Source organism: Lampetra fluviatilis, chromosome 63, assembly GCF_964198595.1.
Source record: "Lampetra fluviatilis chromosome 63, kcLamFluv1.1, whole genome shotgun sequence".
Lineage (NCBI taxonomy): Eukaryota > Metazoa > Chordata > Hyperoartia > Petromyzontiformes > Petromyzontidae > Lampetra > Lampetra fluviatilis.
In genome coordinates, this window is record NC_136337.1 from 3,983,689 (window position 1) to 4,002,624 (window position 18,936).

Here is an 18,936-nt window from a genome sequence, read left to right on the forward strand (position 1 = left end):
ACTTTCCCGACCAATATCATCCATAATATCGCTATTTTTGGGGGGTTAGATCGCGTAAATATATGAATGTGTCGTTAAACCCGCCACCACCCGACACAGACAGTTAGCAAGGTTTGTCACGTGAGCAGAACGTGGCCAATTCGTTCCTAGTACAGCAACACCGCTTGTGGGTTGGAGAGCATGACTTGGCTAGGAGCGAACGTCAGTGTTTGTGGTTCTGTTTGAGTGGTGTGTGTGTGTCTTTGTGGTTGTGTTGTTGTGATTGTGGTTCTATATGAGCGGTGTGTGTGTCTTCTTTGTGGTTGTGTTGTGTGTGTGGTTCTGTTTGAGTGGTGTGTGTGTCTTCTTTGTGATTGTTGTGGTGTGTGTGTGGTTCTGTTTGAGTGGTGTGTGTGTCTTCTTGTGGTTGTGTTGTTGTGATTGTGGTTCTGTTTGAGTGTTGTGTGTGTGTGTCTTCTTGTGGTTGTTGTTGTGTTTGTGGTTCTGTTTGAGTGGTGTGTGTGTGTCTTCTTTGTGATTGTTGTGTTGTTCTGTTTGAGTGGTGTGTGTGTGTCTTCTTTGTGGTTGTTGTGTTGTTCTGTTTGAGTGGTGTGTGTGTGTCTTCTTGTGATTGTTGTGTTGTTCTGTTTGAGTGGTGTGTGGGTGTCTTCTTGTGATTGTTGTGTTGTTCTGTTTGAGTGGTGTGTGTGTGTCTTCTTGTGGTTGTTGTGTTGTTCTGTTTGAGTGGTGTGTGTCTTCTTTGTGGTTGTTGTGTTGTTCTGTTAGAGTGGTGTGTGTGTGTGTCTTATTTGTGATTGTTGTGTTGTTCTGTTAGAGTGGTGTGTGTCTTCTTTGTGGTTGTTGTGTTGTTCTGTTAGAGTGGTGTGTGTCTTCTTTGTGATTGTTGTGTTGTTCTGTTTGAGTGGTGTGTGTGTGTCTTATTTGTGGTTGTTGTGTTGTTCTGTTTGAGTGGTGTGTGTGTGTCTTCTTGTGATTGTTGTGTTGTTCTGTTAGAGTGGTGTGTGTGTGTCTTCTTTGTGGTTGTTGTGTTGTTCTGTTAGAGTGGTGTGTGTCTTCTTTGTGGTTGTTGTGTTGTTCTGTTAGAGTGGTGTGTGTGTGTCTTCTTTGTGATTGTTGTGTTGTTCTGTTTGAGTGGTGTGTGTGTGTCTTCTTGTGATTGTTGTGTTGTTCTGTTTGAGTGGTGTGTGTGTGTCTTCTTGTGATTGTTGTGTTGTTCTGTTTGAGTGGTGTGTGTGTGTCTTCTTTGTGATTGTTGTGTTGTTCTGTTTGAGTGGTGTGTGTGTCTTCTTTGTGATTGATGTGTTGTTCTGTTTGAGTGGTGTGTGTGTCTTCTTTGTGATTGTTGTGTTGTTCTGTTTGAGTGGTGTGTGTGTGTCTTCTTTGTGATTGTTGTGTTGTTCTGTTTGAGTGGTGTGTGTGTGTCTTCTTTGTGATTGTTGTGTTGTTCTGTTTGAGTGGTGTGTGTGTGTCTTCTTTGTGATTGATGTGTTGTTCTGTTTGAGTGGTGTGTGTGTGTCTTCTTTGTGATTGTTGTGTTGTTCTGTTTGAGTGGTGTGTGTGTGTCTTCTTTGTGATTGATGTGTTGTTCTGTTTGAGTGGTGTGTGTGTGTTTTCTTTGTGATTGTTGTGTTGTTCTGTTTGAGTGGTGTGTGTGTGTCTTCTTTGTGATTGTTGTGTTGTTCTGTTTGAGTGGTGTGTGCGTGTCTTCTTTGTGATTGTTGTGTGTTTGTGGTTCTGTTTGAGTCGTGTGTTTGTGTCTTCTTGTGATTGTTGTGTTGTTCTGTTTGAGTGGTGTGTGTGTGTCTTCTTGTGGTTGTTGTTGTTGTGTTTGTGGTTCTGTTTGAGTGGTGTGTGTGTGTGTCTTCTTGTGGTTGTTGTTGTGTTTGAAGTCAGGGACAGCCATAAACTATTTGCTGCCAGCATCTGGTGCCCGAGGCGTGCCACGCAATCGGCACCCACAATCCCCAAGGGCAGATCTCGGCTGAGGTTTTTGGTAAACTGGGAAATATTTATCCCCCAATTTTTCCGTTTATTGTTTTTGTAAACTTTTTTTTTTTAAACAGAGGCATAATTACATGGTGTGTCCGTCCATCTATCCAACCAAATACATTCTCAGAAATTCTCTTAGGTTCTTTCGGTAATTGGATTCTCAGAAATGTTGAGAAATTAATTAAAATTCCTATTCCCTCTGCACACGCCTGGGAATTGAAATGACGACATCTTCGTTATTTTATTTGTATTTCTATGTATGTATAATTTTAAAAGTTTGTAATTTTTATTCCCTCGAATTTGACGCCCCGCTTGAAAATTAGCAGCCCTCGGCAAAAGCCCCAGTTCACATCCATGGACGTTGAGCGGGGAGTGGTGGCGGAGTGACCCCGGGAGTGGATTGTCACTCTCACAGCTAACACCGAGTGACGATTACCTGAACCGGTGCTGGGCCTCCCCTAGGTCGGCTTAGCCTCGAATGAGTACCGGGGTGCGGTGTGTAGTAGACATCGCCACTGGCAGTCGGGCGTGGTGCTGGCCACCCACCCTCTTGTGGGATAACGTGCCGGCCTTCATAGGTGCTGCTCGCTAACAGCACTTGACCCAACAGTCCGTGCAGGCTATACGGGGGATCTTTGTCTTTGTAGTTGTGTATGTGCATATGTGTACGTATCTGTGCGTGTGTGTGTCGACTCAGCCTCGCAATGAGTACCCGGTGCGGTGTGTAGTAAACATCGCCACTGGGGAGACAAAGGCGGCCGGGCGTGGTGGTGGTGGTGGCAACCCACCCCCTCGTATGCCGTTCCAGCACTCCTCGCGAACAGCACTTGCCCCAGCCGTCTGTTAAGGCAACACGGGGGGTCTTTGTCTTTGTGTGCGAGTCTGTTGTATGCATGTACGCGTACGTTTAACTTCTTTCGCACCGTACGTAGCCAACCGTGTTTTAGTTCGATGGATAACGAACTTCAACACAAACAGCATGTTATTTTGAGGCTATATACGGGGGGGGGGGCATCTTTGCAGTTGTGCGCGTGTGTGTATTCTTTGTGGTTGTTGGTGTCTGTAGCGTAGTTGTGTCTGAGCAGTTGTGTGTATGTGCTGTGCCTGTCAACCCCTTATCAGTGCCCCCTACCTTATTACAGACCAATTTAGACCTTACTGGTCACCCCGTGCCGCTTATAAATCTCATCGTTCATCCTACAAAGTGCCATCACAAGCGAGAAACACAAACAAATAGACACTCACCACTATTACACGCACCACTTGTACACTCACCACTACACTCACCACTAGCACACTCACCACGAGTACACTCACCACCAGTATACTCACCACTGCACTCACCACTAGTACACTCACCACTAGTACACTCACCACTACACTCACCACTAGTACACTCACCACTAATACACTCACCACCAGTATACTCACCACTGCACTCACCACTAGTACACTCACCACTAGTACACTCACCACTACACTCACCACTAGCACACTCACCACTACACTCACCACTAGTACACTCACCACTAGTACACTCACCACTAGTACACTCACCACTAGCACACTCACCACTAGTACACTCACCACTAGTACACTCACCACTACACTCACCACTAGTACACTCACCACTAGTACACTCACCACTAGTACACTCACCACTACACTCACCACTAGCACACTCACCACTAGTACACTAACCACTAGTACACTCACCACTAGTACACTCACCACTAGTACACTCACCACTAGCACACTCACCACTAGTACACTCACCACTAGTACACTCACCACTAGTACACTCACCACTAGCACACTCACCACTAGTACACTCACCACTAGTACACTCACCACTACACTCACCACTAGTACACTCACCACTAGTACACTCACCACTAGTACACTCACCACTACACTCACCACTAGTACACTCACCACTAGTACACTCACCACTACACTCACCACTACGCTCACCACTAGTACACTCACCACTAGTACACTCACCACTAGCACACTCACTACTACTATACTCACCACTATCACACTCACCACTACACTCACCACTAGCACACTCACCATCAGGTGTGTAAACCACAGCTACGTCCTTCGTCCGCGTGCGTCCTCTAACTCGCCACGTGTCTCCTCTTTGTGTCTCTTTGCATGACATCCCAGCAGCGTCGCCTTGCGCACTTCGCCGTTTTGGGTTTTGTTTTGCTTTGGTTTGAACGGGCGATTTTTCCGTGCGATTATTTTTTGTTCCACCGAGCCACGGTGAACCCGTCTCATCGTTCCATCTCCTCGATGGATGTCCTCTCAGGTACGTTGCCTTGTATTGAACTCACTCTTCTTCTTGGTTCTTTCGGTAAAGTCACGTAGAAGGGAAATAATAAAATAATAAAAATAAAACATAATAAAATACAATTCTCACGACGTTTCGGCCACAACGCAAGCAGCCGTCCTCAGGTGAAGAACAGGGCTGTCGGAAAGACAGCGTCTGAATGAACACCACCAAGCTTGGCAGCGTATATTTAAGCTGGGTTGGAGGGGGAAGAGCGCCTTGACAAAGAAATGTGCATATTAAGAGGAATTTAGCATATTATTTTATTATTTCTCTTCTACGTGACTTTACCGAAAGAACCAAGAAGATGAATCTTTGCAGTCACGAAAGCTTTAAATCGAAAAATTTAACTCACTCTGTTGTTGTTGTCGTATCCTCAAATCTTGTAACTCAATTTTAACCCACTTCCCAATGTGGTATCGACTGCAAACTTGGTATACTTATGTCATACTGATGGCACTACTATATTCTATCATAGAAAAATCAAACCATCTGTTTTATATGTTTATTTCGGCTTGGGTCTAATTGTCCACGCTCAACTGACGTTGGCTGTAAATCACCACGTTCTCTTCATGGCAAGCTTCGGGGCCACTTCCTGGAGTCGTGGAGTTTTGCCATTACGAGTACATTTCATTAAAGCGTGTTTAAAAAAGTTTTTTTTTTAATTACCTTTTTGACTACCAGGTAAGACCCCAGCTGAGCTGCGTAGCTCTTCTTCAGAAGCGACCCGGTTATCACAAACGACGGCTCCGAGAATTGTCTCATCATTGTGGCCATTTAGAGCAGCAACCAAATACAAAACACGCGTGGTGTTGATTATAAATGTGGAGGTAAAAATAACCTGAGCACCCGGAGAAACATCCACACGCCCACATGCAATCTCCAAATATACAGCAGCAGGCGTCAGGGTCGGGATCGAACCCACGACCTCTTGTACACCAGGCGAGGTAGTTAATATCTCCTAGCCACCACGATGATGATGAGAGAGACGCAAACTCCAAATATACAGCAGCAGGCGTCAGAGTCGGGATTGAACCCACGACCTCCTGCACACCAGGCGAGGTAGTTAACATCTCCTAGCCACCCTTGTGTTCCTCAGTGTAATTCCAAGCACGCATAGATTATTATTATTGTTGTTGTTGTTGTGTTGAAGGACTGTGCTGTCGTCTCGGTGTGGTCACCTGGTACGAAGGAGGTCGTGGGTTAGATCCCAACCCTGACGCCTGCTGCTGTGTATTTGGAGTTTGCGTGTCTCTCTCTCTCATCATCACGGTGGCTAGGAGATGTCAACTACCTCGCCTGGTATACAGGAGGTGGTGGGTTCGATCCCGACCCTGACGCCTGCTGTATATTTGGAGTTTGCGTGTCTCTCTCTCTCATCATCATCACGGTGGCCAGGAGATGTTAACTACCTCGCCTGGTGTGCAGGAGGTCATGGGTTCAATCCCGACTCTGACGCCTGCTGCTGTATATTTGGAGTTTGCGTGTCTCTCTCTCATAATCATCACGGTGGCTAGGAGATGTTAACTACCTCGCCTGGTGTGCAGGAGGTCGTGGGTTCGATCTAGACCCTGACGCCTGCTGCTGTGTATTTTTGGAGTTTGCGTGTCTCTCTCTCTCATCATCATCACGGTGGCTAGGAGATGTTAACTACCTCGCCTGGTGTGCCGGAGGTCGGGGGTTTGATACCGACCCTGACGCCTGCTGCTGTGTATTTGGAGTTTGCTTGTCTCTCTTTCTCCCCATGGTCACGTGGATTTTTTCTCAGGGTCCTCCAATTTTTCCCTCCACATTTAGAAACATGCGTTTCGGCTATTTAGATCATTTTTCTGCTGTACTTGTCCGAATGAAAAGCTGGTTTGTTGAGCTATCATTTGTAGCCAGGTTGCTTTTGAAAAATAAGTTAATAGCTCAGTGGGCTTTGCCTGGTAAGACGGGGGTGGTTTAGTGTTCTTTTTGCAAGTGTTTGGGTGATTTGTTTACCTTTCTTGTTCTTTGCACTCATCTCGTGTTTTTGACACTGTTGTTGTAACGTTCATACCCACCCCGACTGGAAATCTGTGAAAAAGAGCTTTATAACTCATCGCATTCCCCCAGTATAAAAATACATATTCGGATTAACACGTGCAGCATTATTCTAATTAGGAGTAACACCGCGTTATTCTTTTTTCTATTTAAGTGAGTGGTGGCGCGGTCGCCAATGGGGAACGAAGAGAGTGCAAAGGCTGACCCTGACGCAGCGACGCCCGCAGGATCTGGTGGTGCCCCTGGCAGCGGTAGCGATCCCGCCGCCTCACCAGGACAGCTCGGGAGAGACGCACACTCCACCACCACCACCACTTCCTCCTCCTCGCCCTCCACCACTGCCACAGCCACACAGGGCCTCTCAACCGTAGCCCAGGAGACCCGGCCCAGAGGCAAACCGCCAGACGCTGCGGAGAGACAGGAGTCACTGGCCCAAGGGACCACTCGGCCAACGGGCCCACAGCCCGGCCCCACGGCCCCACTGCCTCGCCCCGTGGGGTCACAGTCTGGCCCTAAGGGCCCGCAGCCTGGGCCCATGTCCACACAGCCTGGCCCTCGGGGGCCACATCCTGGGCCCATGTCTACACAGCCTGGCCCTAAGGGCCCACAGCCTGGGCCTAAGGGCCCACAGCCTGGGCCCATGTCCACACAGTCTGGCCCTAAGGGCCCACAGCCTGGGCCCATGTCCACACAGTCTGGCCCCAGGGGCACACATCCTGGGCCCATGTCTACACAGTCTGGCCCTCGGGGCCCACATCCTGGGCCCATGGCCACACAGTCTGTCCCTCGGGGGCCACATCCTGGGCCCATGGCCCCACAGCCTGGCTTAAAGGGCCCACAGGCTGCATCAAAGGGCCCACATGCCATGTCAATGGGGCCGGCGGATGACCTGCCAGACCTAAGTCACCTGAGCCCTGAGGAGCGCGAGATGATCGCAGCCGTCATGGCCCGAGCGGGGACTCCAGCAGCAGCACAGAAGGGGGCAGCAGCAGCAGGAGCATCACCACAGAAGGGGGCAGCAGCAGCAGGAGCATCACCACAGAAGGGGGCAGCAGCAGCAGGAGCATCACCACAGACGGGGGCAGCAGCAGCAGGAGCATCACCACACAAGGGGGCAGCAGCAGCAGGAGCATCACCACAGAAGGGGGCAGCAGCAGCAGGAGCATCACCACAGACGGGGGCAGCAGCAGCAGGAGCATCACCACACAAGGGGGCAGCAGCAGCAGGAGCATCACCACAGAAGGGGGCAGCAGCAGCAGGAGCATCACCACAGACGGGGGCAGCAGCAGCAGGAGCATCACCACAGAAGGGGGCAGCAGCAGGAGCATCACCACAGACGGGGGCAGCAGCAGCAGGAGCATCACCACAGAAGGGGGCAGCAGCAGCAGGAGCATCACCACAGACGGGGGCAGCAGCAGCAGGAGCATCACCACACAAGGGGGCAGCAGCAGCAGGAGCATCACCACACAAGGGGGCAGCAGCAGCAGGAGCATCACCACAGAAGGGGGCAGCAGCAGCAGGAGCATCACCACAGAAGGGGGCAGCAGCAGGAGCATCACCACACAAGGGGGCAGCAGCAGCAGCAGGAGCATCACCACAGACGGGGGCAGCAGCAGGAGCATCACCACACAAGGGGGCAGCAGCAGCAGGAGCATCACCACACAAGGGGGCAGCAGCAGCAGGAGCATCACCACAGAAGGGGGCAGCAGCAGCAGGAGCATCACCACAGACGGGGGCAGCAGCAGCAGGAGCATCACCACAGACGGGGGCAGCAGCAGCAGGAGCATCACCACACAAGGGGGCAGCAGCAGCAGGAGCATCACCACACAAGGGGACACCACCACCACCAGCAGCAGCACAGAAGGGGACGGCACCAGCCGGAGCACCAGCACCAGCAGCAGCACAGAAGCTGGCACCACCAGCAGCAGCAGGACAAAAGGGGGCGCCACCTGCCGTGGGAAGCCTCCCAGCTGCCCCTTCTCCGTGCCCCCTCTGCGGGTCCAGCATCGTTCAGGGTGCAGCGGGCAGCAGCAGAGGACAGACCTGCACCGGGTGTCGAACCTTCGTGTGCAACCACTGCGGCTTCGACCCCGCGCCGCACCTGCGGGTGAGTGGCGAGTGGCGGTGGCGCACACCACAAATGCGGTGGCCTGGGTGGCGGGGTTTGTGGATCGCTTCGGGAAGGGAACCTGTTCCTGAGTTGGAGCTCATGGCACGTTTTGCTTCGGATTGTCTCTACTGATGGGGGATGCACTCGGCGTGTCTGCTGCTCAGTGATGTTATTATACAGTCGAGTAACAAAAACTAAAACTTAACTATTTTTTATTTTACCAGGTAAGGCCCACTGAGCTGGATAGCTCAACGAAGTGGCTTATCATCATGTGGAGATTTATAGGAGCCAAACACTCGCAACGCGTGTTGTTGATTCTAAATGCAGCAGCCAGGCAGTGACCAACAAATGCCCAAGCTCTGGGGTCCTCTATACATGAAGGGGTTCTCGGTCAATTGATGATGAGGAAGCTGGAGCACCCGCAAAGAGCCCACACGTGCGAGGGGGCAACACTCGATCCCACACAGATGGAACAGATGGAGATTAGCCAACACTTTTGAGCCAGGGTACGGCACTTCCTTGAGACACACGGGCAAGGGAGTTTAGCAAAGTTTGTGCAGTGAACCACCAACCCTCGGGTTACAGGCCCCAGATGCGTAGCCACCACTGTGATGATGATGATTACAACCTCGCATCTGCATTCAATTGTCATCTCACGCGCATCCATGTCTTTGTTTCTTTCCCATTTCAGACCAATCAGTGGCTGTGCTTGAATTGTCAAGTGAAGTGGGCCCAGGGATTGGCCGAGGAGAGCTCCCCACAGCCTCGCTCACAGCCCCCACCAGGGAAGCCGCCCCAGCCCCAGCCCCAGCCTCACTCCGCCTCGCAGCCCGTCGCTCCCTCCACAATCGCTCCCCCCCACCAGCACCGAACCGCGCCACCGCCAGGCAGCTCCGGCCGCCGAGAGAGCACGACAGGGCCCGGCGAGCCGCATGCCACGAAGCGGCCGGCGGGAGCGAACGCGCCGCCGTCGTCCGCCGCCGCCGCCGCCGCCGCCCGGCAGCCGGGAAAGAACGCGCCGGACCCGGCGGCGGCGGTGAAGCCGGGAGACTCCGGGACCGGCAGAGGGAAGGCGTCGACGAGGCAGGCTCCCCCGGAGGGCCAGGACGCGGGCGTCACGGGGCGGCTGTTCGGCTTCGGGGCGTCGCTGTTCAGCCAGGCCAACAGCCTGATCGTGGCGGCGGCCTCCGAGCTGGAGCGCGAGGCGCAAGGGAAGGGCGACGACGGAGCGGCGGCAGGAGGCGGGAACGCGCGGCGCGGGAGCCGGGCGGACGAGCGGCTCGGGGCGGGCAAGCCCGGGGCGGCGAGACCCCCGGCGGAGGCCGGAACGGGAGCGCCGTCCGGCGGGGCGGGCGCGGCGACCGGAACGGCCGGAACGAGCCCGCGGTCCGGCGGAACGAGCGCGGCCGCCGGAGCACCCGGAGTGAAAGGACAGTCGGATGAAACGGGCGCGGCGACCGGGACAGGCGCGGTGTCCGGAGCGGTTGCAGAGTCCGTCGGAACGAACGCAACGATCGGAGCGGTTGCACCGACTCGCGGAACGGATGCTCCGACCGGAACAGTTGCGCGTTCCATTGGAATGAGCGCGGCGTCCGGCGCCAGCGAACTCTCCGGCGCGCCGGGCGAAGCGGGCGACCACCCGGCCGAGCGGTTCCGCGTCGCCACAGCCGTGCCGGCCGATCGGATGGCCCGGCAGCAAACGGTGTACGACAGCACGCCCAGCCAGTCGGATAGCGAGCCCACGGAGTCCGGCAGCGATGCGGCGTTGTCGGACAGCGACCCCGGGGAGTGTGACAGCCAGGCGGACGGCAGCGCCTTCGGACGGCACGCGGGCGTTCCGGAACAGCAACACGGTTCAGTAGAACAGCAAGACGCAGCAACAGCAGCAGCAGCAACAGCAGCCGGTCTGCTGCCTGACAGCACATTTGCTGAGCACGTGACCACGAATACTGCACTGATGAAGCAATGCAGTTCGGTTGTACAACAGCATACAACACACACGACAGCGGAAGAGTTTGCATTATCACCGCCACAGTATGGCAGCACGGCTGTACAACAGCATACCACAGTAACGACAGCATCATCAGGGCTTGTTGTATCACAGGCACAGTATGACAGCACAGCTATACAACAGCAAACCACAGTAACGACAGCATCACCAGGGCTTGCTGTGTCACGGACACAGTATGACAGCACAGCTGTACAACAGAATACCACAGTAACGATGGCATCATCAGGGCTTGCTCTACCACAGACACAGTATGACAGCGCAGCTGTACAACAGCATACCACAGTAACAACAGCATCACCAGGGCTTGCTGTGTCACAGACACAGTATGACAGCACAGCTGTACAACAGCATACCACAGTAACAACAGCATCACCAGGGCTTGCTGTATCACAGGCACGGTATGACAGCACAGCTGTACAACAGCATACCACAGTAACAACAGCATCACCAGGGCTTGCTGTATCACCGCCATGGTATGACAGCACAGCTGTACAACAGCATACCACAGTAACAACAGCATCTCCAGGGCTTGCTGTATCACAGGCACGGTATGAGAGCACATCTGTAGTACAGCATACCACTAATACGACAGCATCACCAGGGCTTGCTGTATCACAGACACAGTATGACAACACAGCATCATCAGGGTATGCCGTTTCATTTACACAGCTTGACAGTACAGCTGTTCAACAGGATACCACAGAAATAGCTGCAGCAGGGCATACTGTTCAACTGACACAGCCTAGCAGTACAGCTGTACAACAGCATGCCACAGTCACAACAGCAGGACTCGCTGTACAACGACCCGTCACTACGACCACAGAACCATGTACCACAGCAACTACAACAGCAGGGTATGCTGTTCCATTGACACAGCCTGATGGTACAGCTGAACAACAGCATGCCACAGCAACTACAACAGCAGGGTATGCTGTTCCATTGACACAGCCTGACAGTACACCTCTACAACAGCATGCCACAGCAACTACAACAGCAGGGCATGCTGTTCCATTGACACAGCCTGATGGTACAGCTGTACAACAGCATACCACAGCAACTACAACAGCAGGGTATGCTGTTCCATTGACACAGCCTGATGGTACACCTCTACAACAGCATGCCACAGCAACTACAACAGCAGGGTATGCTGTTCCATTGACACAGCCTGATGGTACAGCTGTGCAACATCATGCCACAGCAACTAGAGCAGCAGGGCATGCTGTTCCATTGACACAGCCTGATGGTACAGCTGTACAACAGCATACCACAGCAACTACAACAGCAGGGTATGCTGTTCCATTGACGCAGCCTGATGGTACACCTCTACAACAGCATGCCACAGCAACTACAACAGCAGGGCATGCTGTTCCATTGACACAGCCTGATGGTACAGCTGTGCAACATCATGCCACAGCAACTAGAGCAGCAGGGTATGCTGTTCCATTGACACAGCCTGACAGTACACCTCTACAACAGCATGCCACAGCAACTAGAGCAGCAGGGTATGCTATTCCATTGACACAGCCTGACAGTACACCTCTACAACATCATGCCACAGTCACAATAACAGCAGGGTATGCTGTCCTGTCGACACAGCCTGACAGTACACCTCTACAACAGCATGTCACAGCAACTACAACAACAGGGTATGCTATTCCATTGACACAGCCTGATGGTATACCTCTACAACAGTATGCCACAGCAACTACAACAGCAGGGTATGCTATTCCATTGACACAGCCTGACAGTACACCTCTACAACAGCATGCCACATCAACTACAACAGCAGGGTATGCTGTTCCATTGACACAGCCTGATGGTACAGCTGTACAACAGCATGACACAGCAACTACAACAGCAGGGCATGCTGTTCCATTGACACAGCCTGATGGTGCAGCTGTACAACAGCATGCCACAGTCACAATAACAGCAGGGTATGCTGTGCTGTCGACACAGCCTGACAGTACACCTCTACAACAGCATGTCACAACAACTTCAGCAGCAGGGTATGCTATTCCATTGACACAGCCTGATGGTACAGCTGAACAACACTATACAACAGCATCTTCACAGCACGCTGTTTCATTCACACAGCTTGGCAGCATAGCAGTACAGCAGGATACCACAGTAACAACAGCGGCAGCAGCAGCATCTCGGCACGCTGTTCCATTCACGGAGTCAAACGTTCCGGCTACAGGCCAGTTCACCGCCGTAGCAGCGACAGCAGAGGCACTTGCCATCTCTCGAACAGCTGGACAACACAGTACCCCGCGAACAACAACAGCAACAGCAGCGTACGGGCACTGTGCCTCAACAGCAGATGCACAACAGCACACCGCATCGGGGCAAGCCGTCCCACCGACAACAATGACATCTGCGGATCACAGGGCCGAACCCGCGGCAGCTACGGCGCAAGCTGTCTCGCGGACAGCTGCGGTGCGGCAGGAGAGCACAGCAACAGCAGCAGCAGCATCAACAGCACGCCCTGTCCCAACAGCGACGCCCGCCAGTGGGGCCGTCCGTCAGAGTGCCGGAGAAACAACAGCGCGCGCATCGGCCGGTGCCAGCGTGCGGCGGGCTCCTACGGTGACGACGGCATCGGGGTACGCTGTTCCGCCGCTGACAGCTGCACAGCAGCAGCAGCCTTCCCCAGTGACAGCTACACAGCAGCCTACCCCAGTGACAGCAACGACGCGGAGTGCAGTTTCACTGCAACAGCCCAATAGCGCAGCTGTGCAACAGCGTGCTACGTCGGCAGCAGCATCGGGACGTGCTGTTCCACCACTGCCAGCTGTCCAGCCATCGACACCACGGACAGCGGCAACGTGGAATGCGCTGCCACAACCACAGGTCAATAGCACGGCCGGCCAGCATGTTGAGCCTGCGACGACGGCATCAGGGTACGCTGTACCACCACGAACAGCCGTTCAGCAATCGACGCCACGGACAGCAGCAACGATGGGACGCGCCGTCTCGGTGAGTGGACCTCACGGCGGCGTTGCAAGAGAGGGCATTGCACCCGCAGCGGCATCCGGCGAGGCTGTCGCAGCGACAGCTGTTGTACAACGGCGCGCCGCAGAAACGGCACCGTGGCACGCTGTTCCGTTGACGCAGCTTCACGGAGGAGCCACAACAGGACAGCATGCCCAATCGGCAACAGCATCAGGGTACCATCTGCCACCGACGGAGCTTTGCGGAGCAGCTGTTCAACAGCGCGCCACATTAACAACATCGGGGCATGCTGTCCCGCCACTAAGAGCTGTACAACAATCTTTTCGACTGACAACAGCATCAGGACATGCTGTCCCACCGCTAACAGCTGTCCCACAGACAGCTGCTGCTGCTGCTGCTGCAACAGTAGCCACGGGGCGTTGCTTTCCACTAGTGCAGCTCAACGCAGCCGATGGACAGCAGCAGCCTGCCACAGCACCCGGGCACGCTGTCCCTCCGACACAGCGGGGAGTCGAAAGCAGCGTGCGCCACCACACGGCCGGCCCGGAGCCATCTCGGGGGGCCGGCTGTTCCGTCTGTCGGGCTCCTCTGGAGGAGAAGGAGGGTGGCACGGCGGGTGGCACTGCGGGTGGCACTGCGGGTGGCACTGCGGGTGGCACGGCGGGTGGCACGGCGGGTGGCACTGCGGGTGGCACAGCGGGTGGCACGGCTGGTGGCACGGCGGGTGGCACTGCGGGTGGCACAGTGGGCTGTGCGGGGGGGTGCGGGGCGGCTGTCTGCGCTCGCTGCTTCTCGCACGGCCGCACCGGAGCGGCCCAGGTGAGAGAGCAGGTGACTGGGCATGGTGTGTGTGGGGGGGGGTTAGAAGGGAATGATCGATCGTATAGAGGATGGTGCCAGTAACGTGGGGGGTGGAGTAGGGGTTGCTGCAGGGGTTCACGGTTTTGGCAGGTGAGAAAAACAACGCCCCCAAATGACTCAATTGGGATTACACAGGTACACAACAATACAAAGATCCCCCGTAGAGCCTCGACAGACTGTTGGGGTAAGTGCTGTTAGCGAGCAGCGCCTATGAAGGCCAGCACGGCACACGAGGGGGTGGGTGGCCAGTACCACGCCCGGCCGCCTTTGTCTCCCCAGTGGCGATGCTTACACATCGCACCAGGTACTCATTTGAGGCTGAGTCGACCTAGGGGAGGCCCAGTACCGGTTTTGATAATAATCGTCACTGGTGTTGGCCGTGAGCGGGAATCGAACTCGGCTCGCCGGGTCCGTAGCGCTAACCGCTACACTACAAATATCAATGCCCGCCATTCGCCACTATGTGACGGTGCTGTTACCACGGCGCCTGTGTCAGGCCAGGTGCACTTTGAGGCCACACAGAGACACACAGAGCAACAACGTCGGCCCCTATTGTGAACCTACCACACGCCGTGCATGTGAAACAGCAGCAGCAGCAGCAGCGCCTTCCTTCGTGCGTGATTACTCCGTAGACGCAGTCGCCGAGTGTCAATCGGATGCGCTTCTGCGACCGTCTGGAACGCTCTTCCTTCCGATATTAGGAAGCCACTGGAGCTATGCACTTTTAAATCGTCATCTAGATTGGCAAACTCACTTCTTTGAAGCCGATTAGCGCAGTAGACTGCATACGGTTCGAAAAGTTCAGCATTCATACATAGACTCACACAGAGATCCATAGACTTACACAGAGATCCATAGACTCACGCAGAGACCCATAGCCTCACACAGAGTTCCATAGACTCGTGCAGAGACCCATAGACTCACTTAGAGACCCATAGACTCCCACAGAGATCCATTTCTTTACAACTCATTCTTGATTTGAAGCTTTCATGACTGCAGGAATCCATACTCGTTGGTTCTTTCAGTAAAGTCACGTAGGTAGAAAAATAATAATAATCACTTCAGCAGTTTTTTCTTGCTGTGGTTGTCCCACCTGATGACGATTGCTTGTGTTGCGATCGAAACGTCGTGATCTATTACTTTTCTACCTACGTGACTTTACAACTGCCTTTGTGTTTAGTTTGTTGTCCTTCCCCTGCACCACCGATTAGCATGGGTGGCTACATACAGTGTGAAAGAAGTTCAACATACACACATAGAATCGAGGTTGCGTGGTCAAAGCGTCTCGCGTGCTTTCGTTTGTCAGTCGGAGTGGCTTTGCGCCAGCTGCCAGACCGCAAGACATGAGGCCCGGCCACCGCACGGCTACGGGAGACTTGGAGCACAAGGAGTTGGAGGAGGTGTCCAGGAGGAGGTAGTGGTGGTGGTGGAGGCAGCGGCGGCGGCGCAGGAGCAAGGAGGATGGCAGACACGCGAGCGGCACGGCACGGCAGATTTGGCCTCAAACCACGGGCTGAGCTACCAGAGTCACCGATTGACGAACCACGACGACCAGGAAGCAGTCGCGTCCCATCACTACCACCATCAACGACAACAACATCAACAGCACCATCAACATCAACAACACCCTCCTGCCCTGACTCCTCACCTCCGCCACGAGGAATCGTGGCAGAATCACGGAGGTGCGCGCTTCATTGGCCGGGAGAGGGAGGAGGTCGTGGCCCAGGGGGAGACACAGATCCCACGCTCGGATTCCCTCTACTTCAGCCTGAGGGGCGAGCGGGCGGCTGTGGACGATCATCATCATCAGCAGCAGCAGCAGCGTCAGCCAACCACGTGCTTCATTCCCATGGTGAGACACGGCTGTGAGCCACCCCGAGTCCAGAGAATGGGCTCCAGGAGACCGGGTCTCAGGACTGGAATTCAGAGACTGGGCTCCAGGAGACCGGGTTTCAGGTTCAGAGTCCAGACACTCGGCTCCAGGAGACCGGGTCTCAGGATCAGAGTGCAGACACTCAGCTCCAGGACACCGGGTCTCAGGATCAGAGTCCAGAGTCAGGGCTCCAGGAGACCGGGTCTCAGGATCAGAGTCCAGACACTCGGCTCCAGGAGACCGGGTCTCAGGTTCAGAGTCCAGAGACTCGGCTCCAGGAGACTGGGTCTCAGGTTCAGAGTCCAGAGACTGGGCTCCAGGAGACCGGGTCTCAGGTTCAGAGTCCAGACACTCGGCTCCAGGAGACCGGGTCTCAGGTTCAGAGTCCAGAGACTCGGCTCCAGGAGACTGGGTCTCAGGTTCAGAGTCCAGAGACTGGGCTCCAGGAGACCGGGTCTCAGGTTCAGAGTCCAGAGACTCGGCTCCAGGAGACCGGGTCTCAGGTTCAGAGTCCAGAGACTGGGCTCCAGGAGACTGGGTCTCAGGATCAGAGTCCAGAGACTCGGCTCCAGGAGACCGGGTCTCAGGATCAGAGTCCAGAGACTGGGCTCCAGGAGACTGGGTCTCAGGTTCAGAGTCCAGAGACTGGGCTCCAGGAGACTGGGTCTCAGGTTCAGAGTCCAGAGACTGGGCTCCAGGAGACCGGGTCTCAGGTTCAGAGTCCAGAGACTGGGCTCCAGGAGACTGGGTCTCAGGTTCAGAGTCCAGAGACTGGGCTCCAGGAGACCGGGTCTCAGGTTCAGAGTCCAAAGACTCGGCTCCGGGAGACCGGGTCTCAGGTTCAGAGTCCACAGACTCGGCTCCAGGAGACCGGGTCTCAGGTTCAGAGTCCAGAGACTGGGCTCCGGGAGACCGGGTCTCAGGTTCAGAGTCCAGAGACTCGGCTCCAGGAGACCGGGTCTCAGGTTCAGAGTCCAGAGACTCGGCTCCGGGAGACCGGGTCTCAGGTTCAGAGTCCAGAGACTCGGCTCTAGGAGTCCGGGTCTCAGGTTCAGAGTCCAAAGGCTGGGCTCCAGGAGACTGGGTCTCAGGATGGGAGATGTTGTTGTTGTCGTTATTCTTGTTGTCGTAGTTGTCGTTGTTGTCATGATTGTTGTTTTGCCAATGCCACCAGGACGGGGGGCATTCATGCCGTCACAGCAGCCCTCCGGCCGTAGCTCGTGGCCGCGACCAGTTGGAGTCCCTCGCCAGGCCGGAGCTGCCGCAGCCGTACTTCTCCGCGACGCAAACCTCCGACCCGCCGCTCTGCATGCCGCGCCGCACCACCCACGACGACAAACCAGTGGCCGGGGTGGCGGCGGCGGCGCCGGACGTGCCGCCTCCCCGGCCCCACGAGCCGGCCGGAGACACCACGCCAGAGACGCCCGTGGCCACCGGGCCGGTCGCACGGCGGCCAATGCCGCCATGTGGCGCCGGGGAAGGGGCGGTCGCCCGGGCAGGGCGGCCGCCCGGAGTGGCACCACCGAGGTACACGGACCAGAGCGTCTCCGACACCATCACAGGCCGCTCGCCCGCGATGGTTTTTCCCCAAGGGAGGCCGCCCGTGGGTTTGTCACGACCTTCTCAGATCGCAGATCATCATCAACATCATCATCAACACAACCATCTTCTACTCGGTCATCACGTAGAGGTCACCATCTCGCAACCTTCACGCTTTCCGCCGAGGGGCCAGGTTACCACGGCCTGCAGTGGCGGCAGCGCCGGTCACGTTGCTCGTGACCACTCGCGCCAACTCGGGTTCGCCCGAGGGGCCGGTTCCTCCACCGTGGTGATGGACGGCTCACGAGCCGCAGAGTCTCCGGCCGCTTGGCCCAACGTCCGCATGCCAACACCGCTTCCCGACGGGCCGAGCGAGCCGCCAGGCCTCGAGTCGCCCCCCTGGCGCCCGTGCCCAGATCCGGAGTCAGGGGCAGCGAGTTGGACGCTGGATTTGGCGGAGCGGCACCGCTCGGCGTCCGGCGCCAACTCCGCTCACGCCGGCGGTCGAGACCCCTGCACGGCAAGCGAGAGGTCGACCGAGAGGTCAACTGAAAGGTCGTACGCTGCCAGAGTTTGCTCCGTGATGGTGGAGCGCTCGGACTCCCCTCTCAGCCTGGTGACTGCCGCGAGCCACTCCAGGCTGGCACACGCCGCCGCTGCCGCCGCCGTCGCCACCGCAGAGGAGGAGGGGGAGGAGAAGCGGCGCTCGACTTGTGAAACGGTCATCATCTCCATCGACCCCGAGCCGCTGACGCTGGGGACGAGCGAGGCATCGCAGCCACAGCAGCAGCTTGACGACGACGCTGTGAATTACACCATGCCCAAGGCAGCGGCAGTAGCAGCATCAGCAGCAGCAGCAGCAGCAACAACAGCAGCATCAGTAGCAGAGGCGGGGGTGCCAGAGACTGTCGCCCGGCGGGACAAGTCTGAGGGCGCCGTGAATCTGTCCACCGGCGAGGGCCGACGGAGGGCCTCACCGGCCCTGTCATCGTCGTCGTCCACCGGCGGGGGAATGGATCTGAGAGCTGCGGCCACGACGAGGCCGGCGAGGCCACCGGGCTCAGCGCCGGACGATGCGTCCGGCAAGCCGAGCCGGGAGCCCCTCGGCATCGCCGCCGACCCGGCCATCGTGAACCTCACGACGGGGCCGTCTTCGCTCGCCGGGCCTTGCGGCGATGACGGCCGCCACCGCCCGGCCGTGCCGCACCTCACGGCGCTCAACCTTGCCCGCGAGTCTA

At 55.8% G+C, this 18,936-nt stretch overlaps 1 protein-coding gene across 1 annotated transcript; it reads left to right on the plus strand.

The window, feature by feature from the left end:
* The first annotated feature begins 13,876 nt into the window (after positions 1-13,876).
* On the plus strand, positions 13,877-15,934 carry LOC144951650 (uncharacterized). Its single transcript, XM_078881942.1, has 2 exons — positions 13,877-14,244; positions 15,593-15,934. Exons 1-2 carry the CDS (start codon positions 13,877-13,879, stop codon positions 15,702-15,704), a joined length of 480 nt encoding a protein of 159 aa, XP_078738068.1. The 3' UTR covers positions 15,705-15,934.
* The last annotated feature ends 3,002 nt before the right edge of the window (positions 15,935-18,936 follow it).

Coding starts and splice junctions, on each gene's coding strand:
- LOC144951650 (XM_078881942.1), top strand. CDS start 13,877: ATGGACAGCAGCAGCCTGCCACAGCACCCGGGCACGCTGTCCCTCCGA. Junction 14,245..15,592: donor GCCGCACCGGAGCGGCCCAG/GTGAGAGAGCAG, acceptor TTCGTTTGTCAG/TCGGAGTGGCTTTGCGCCAG.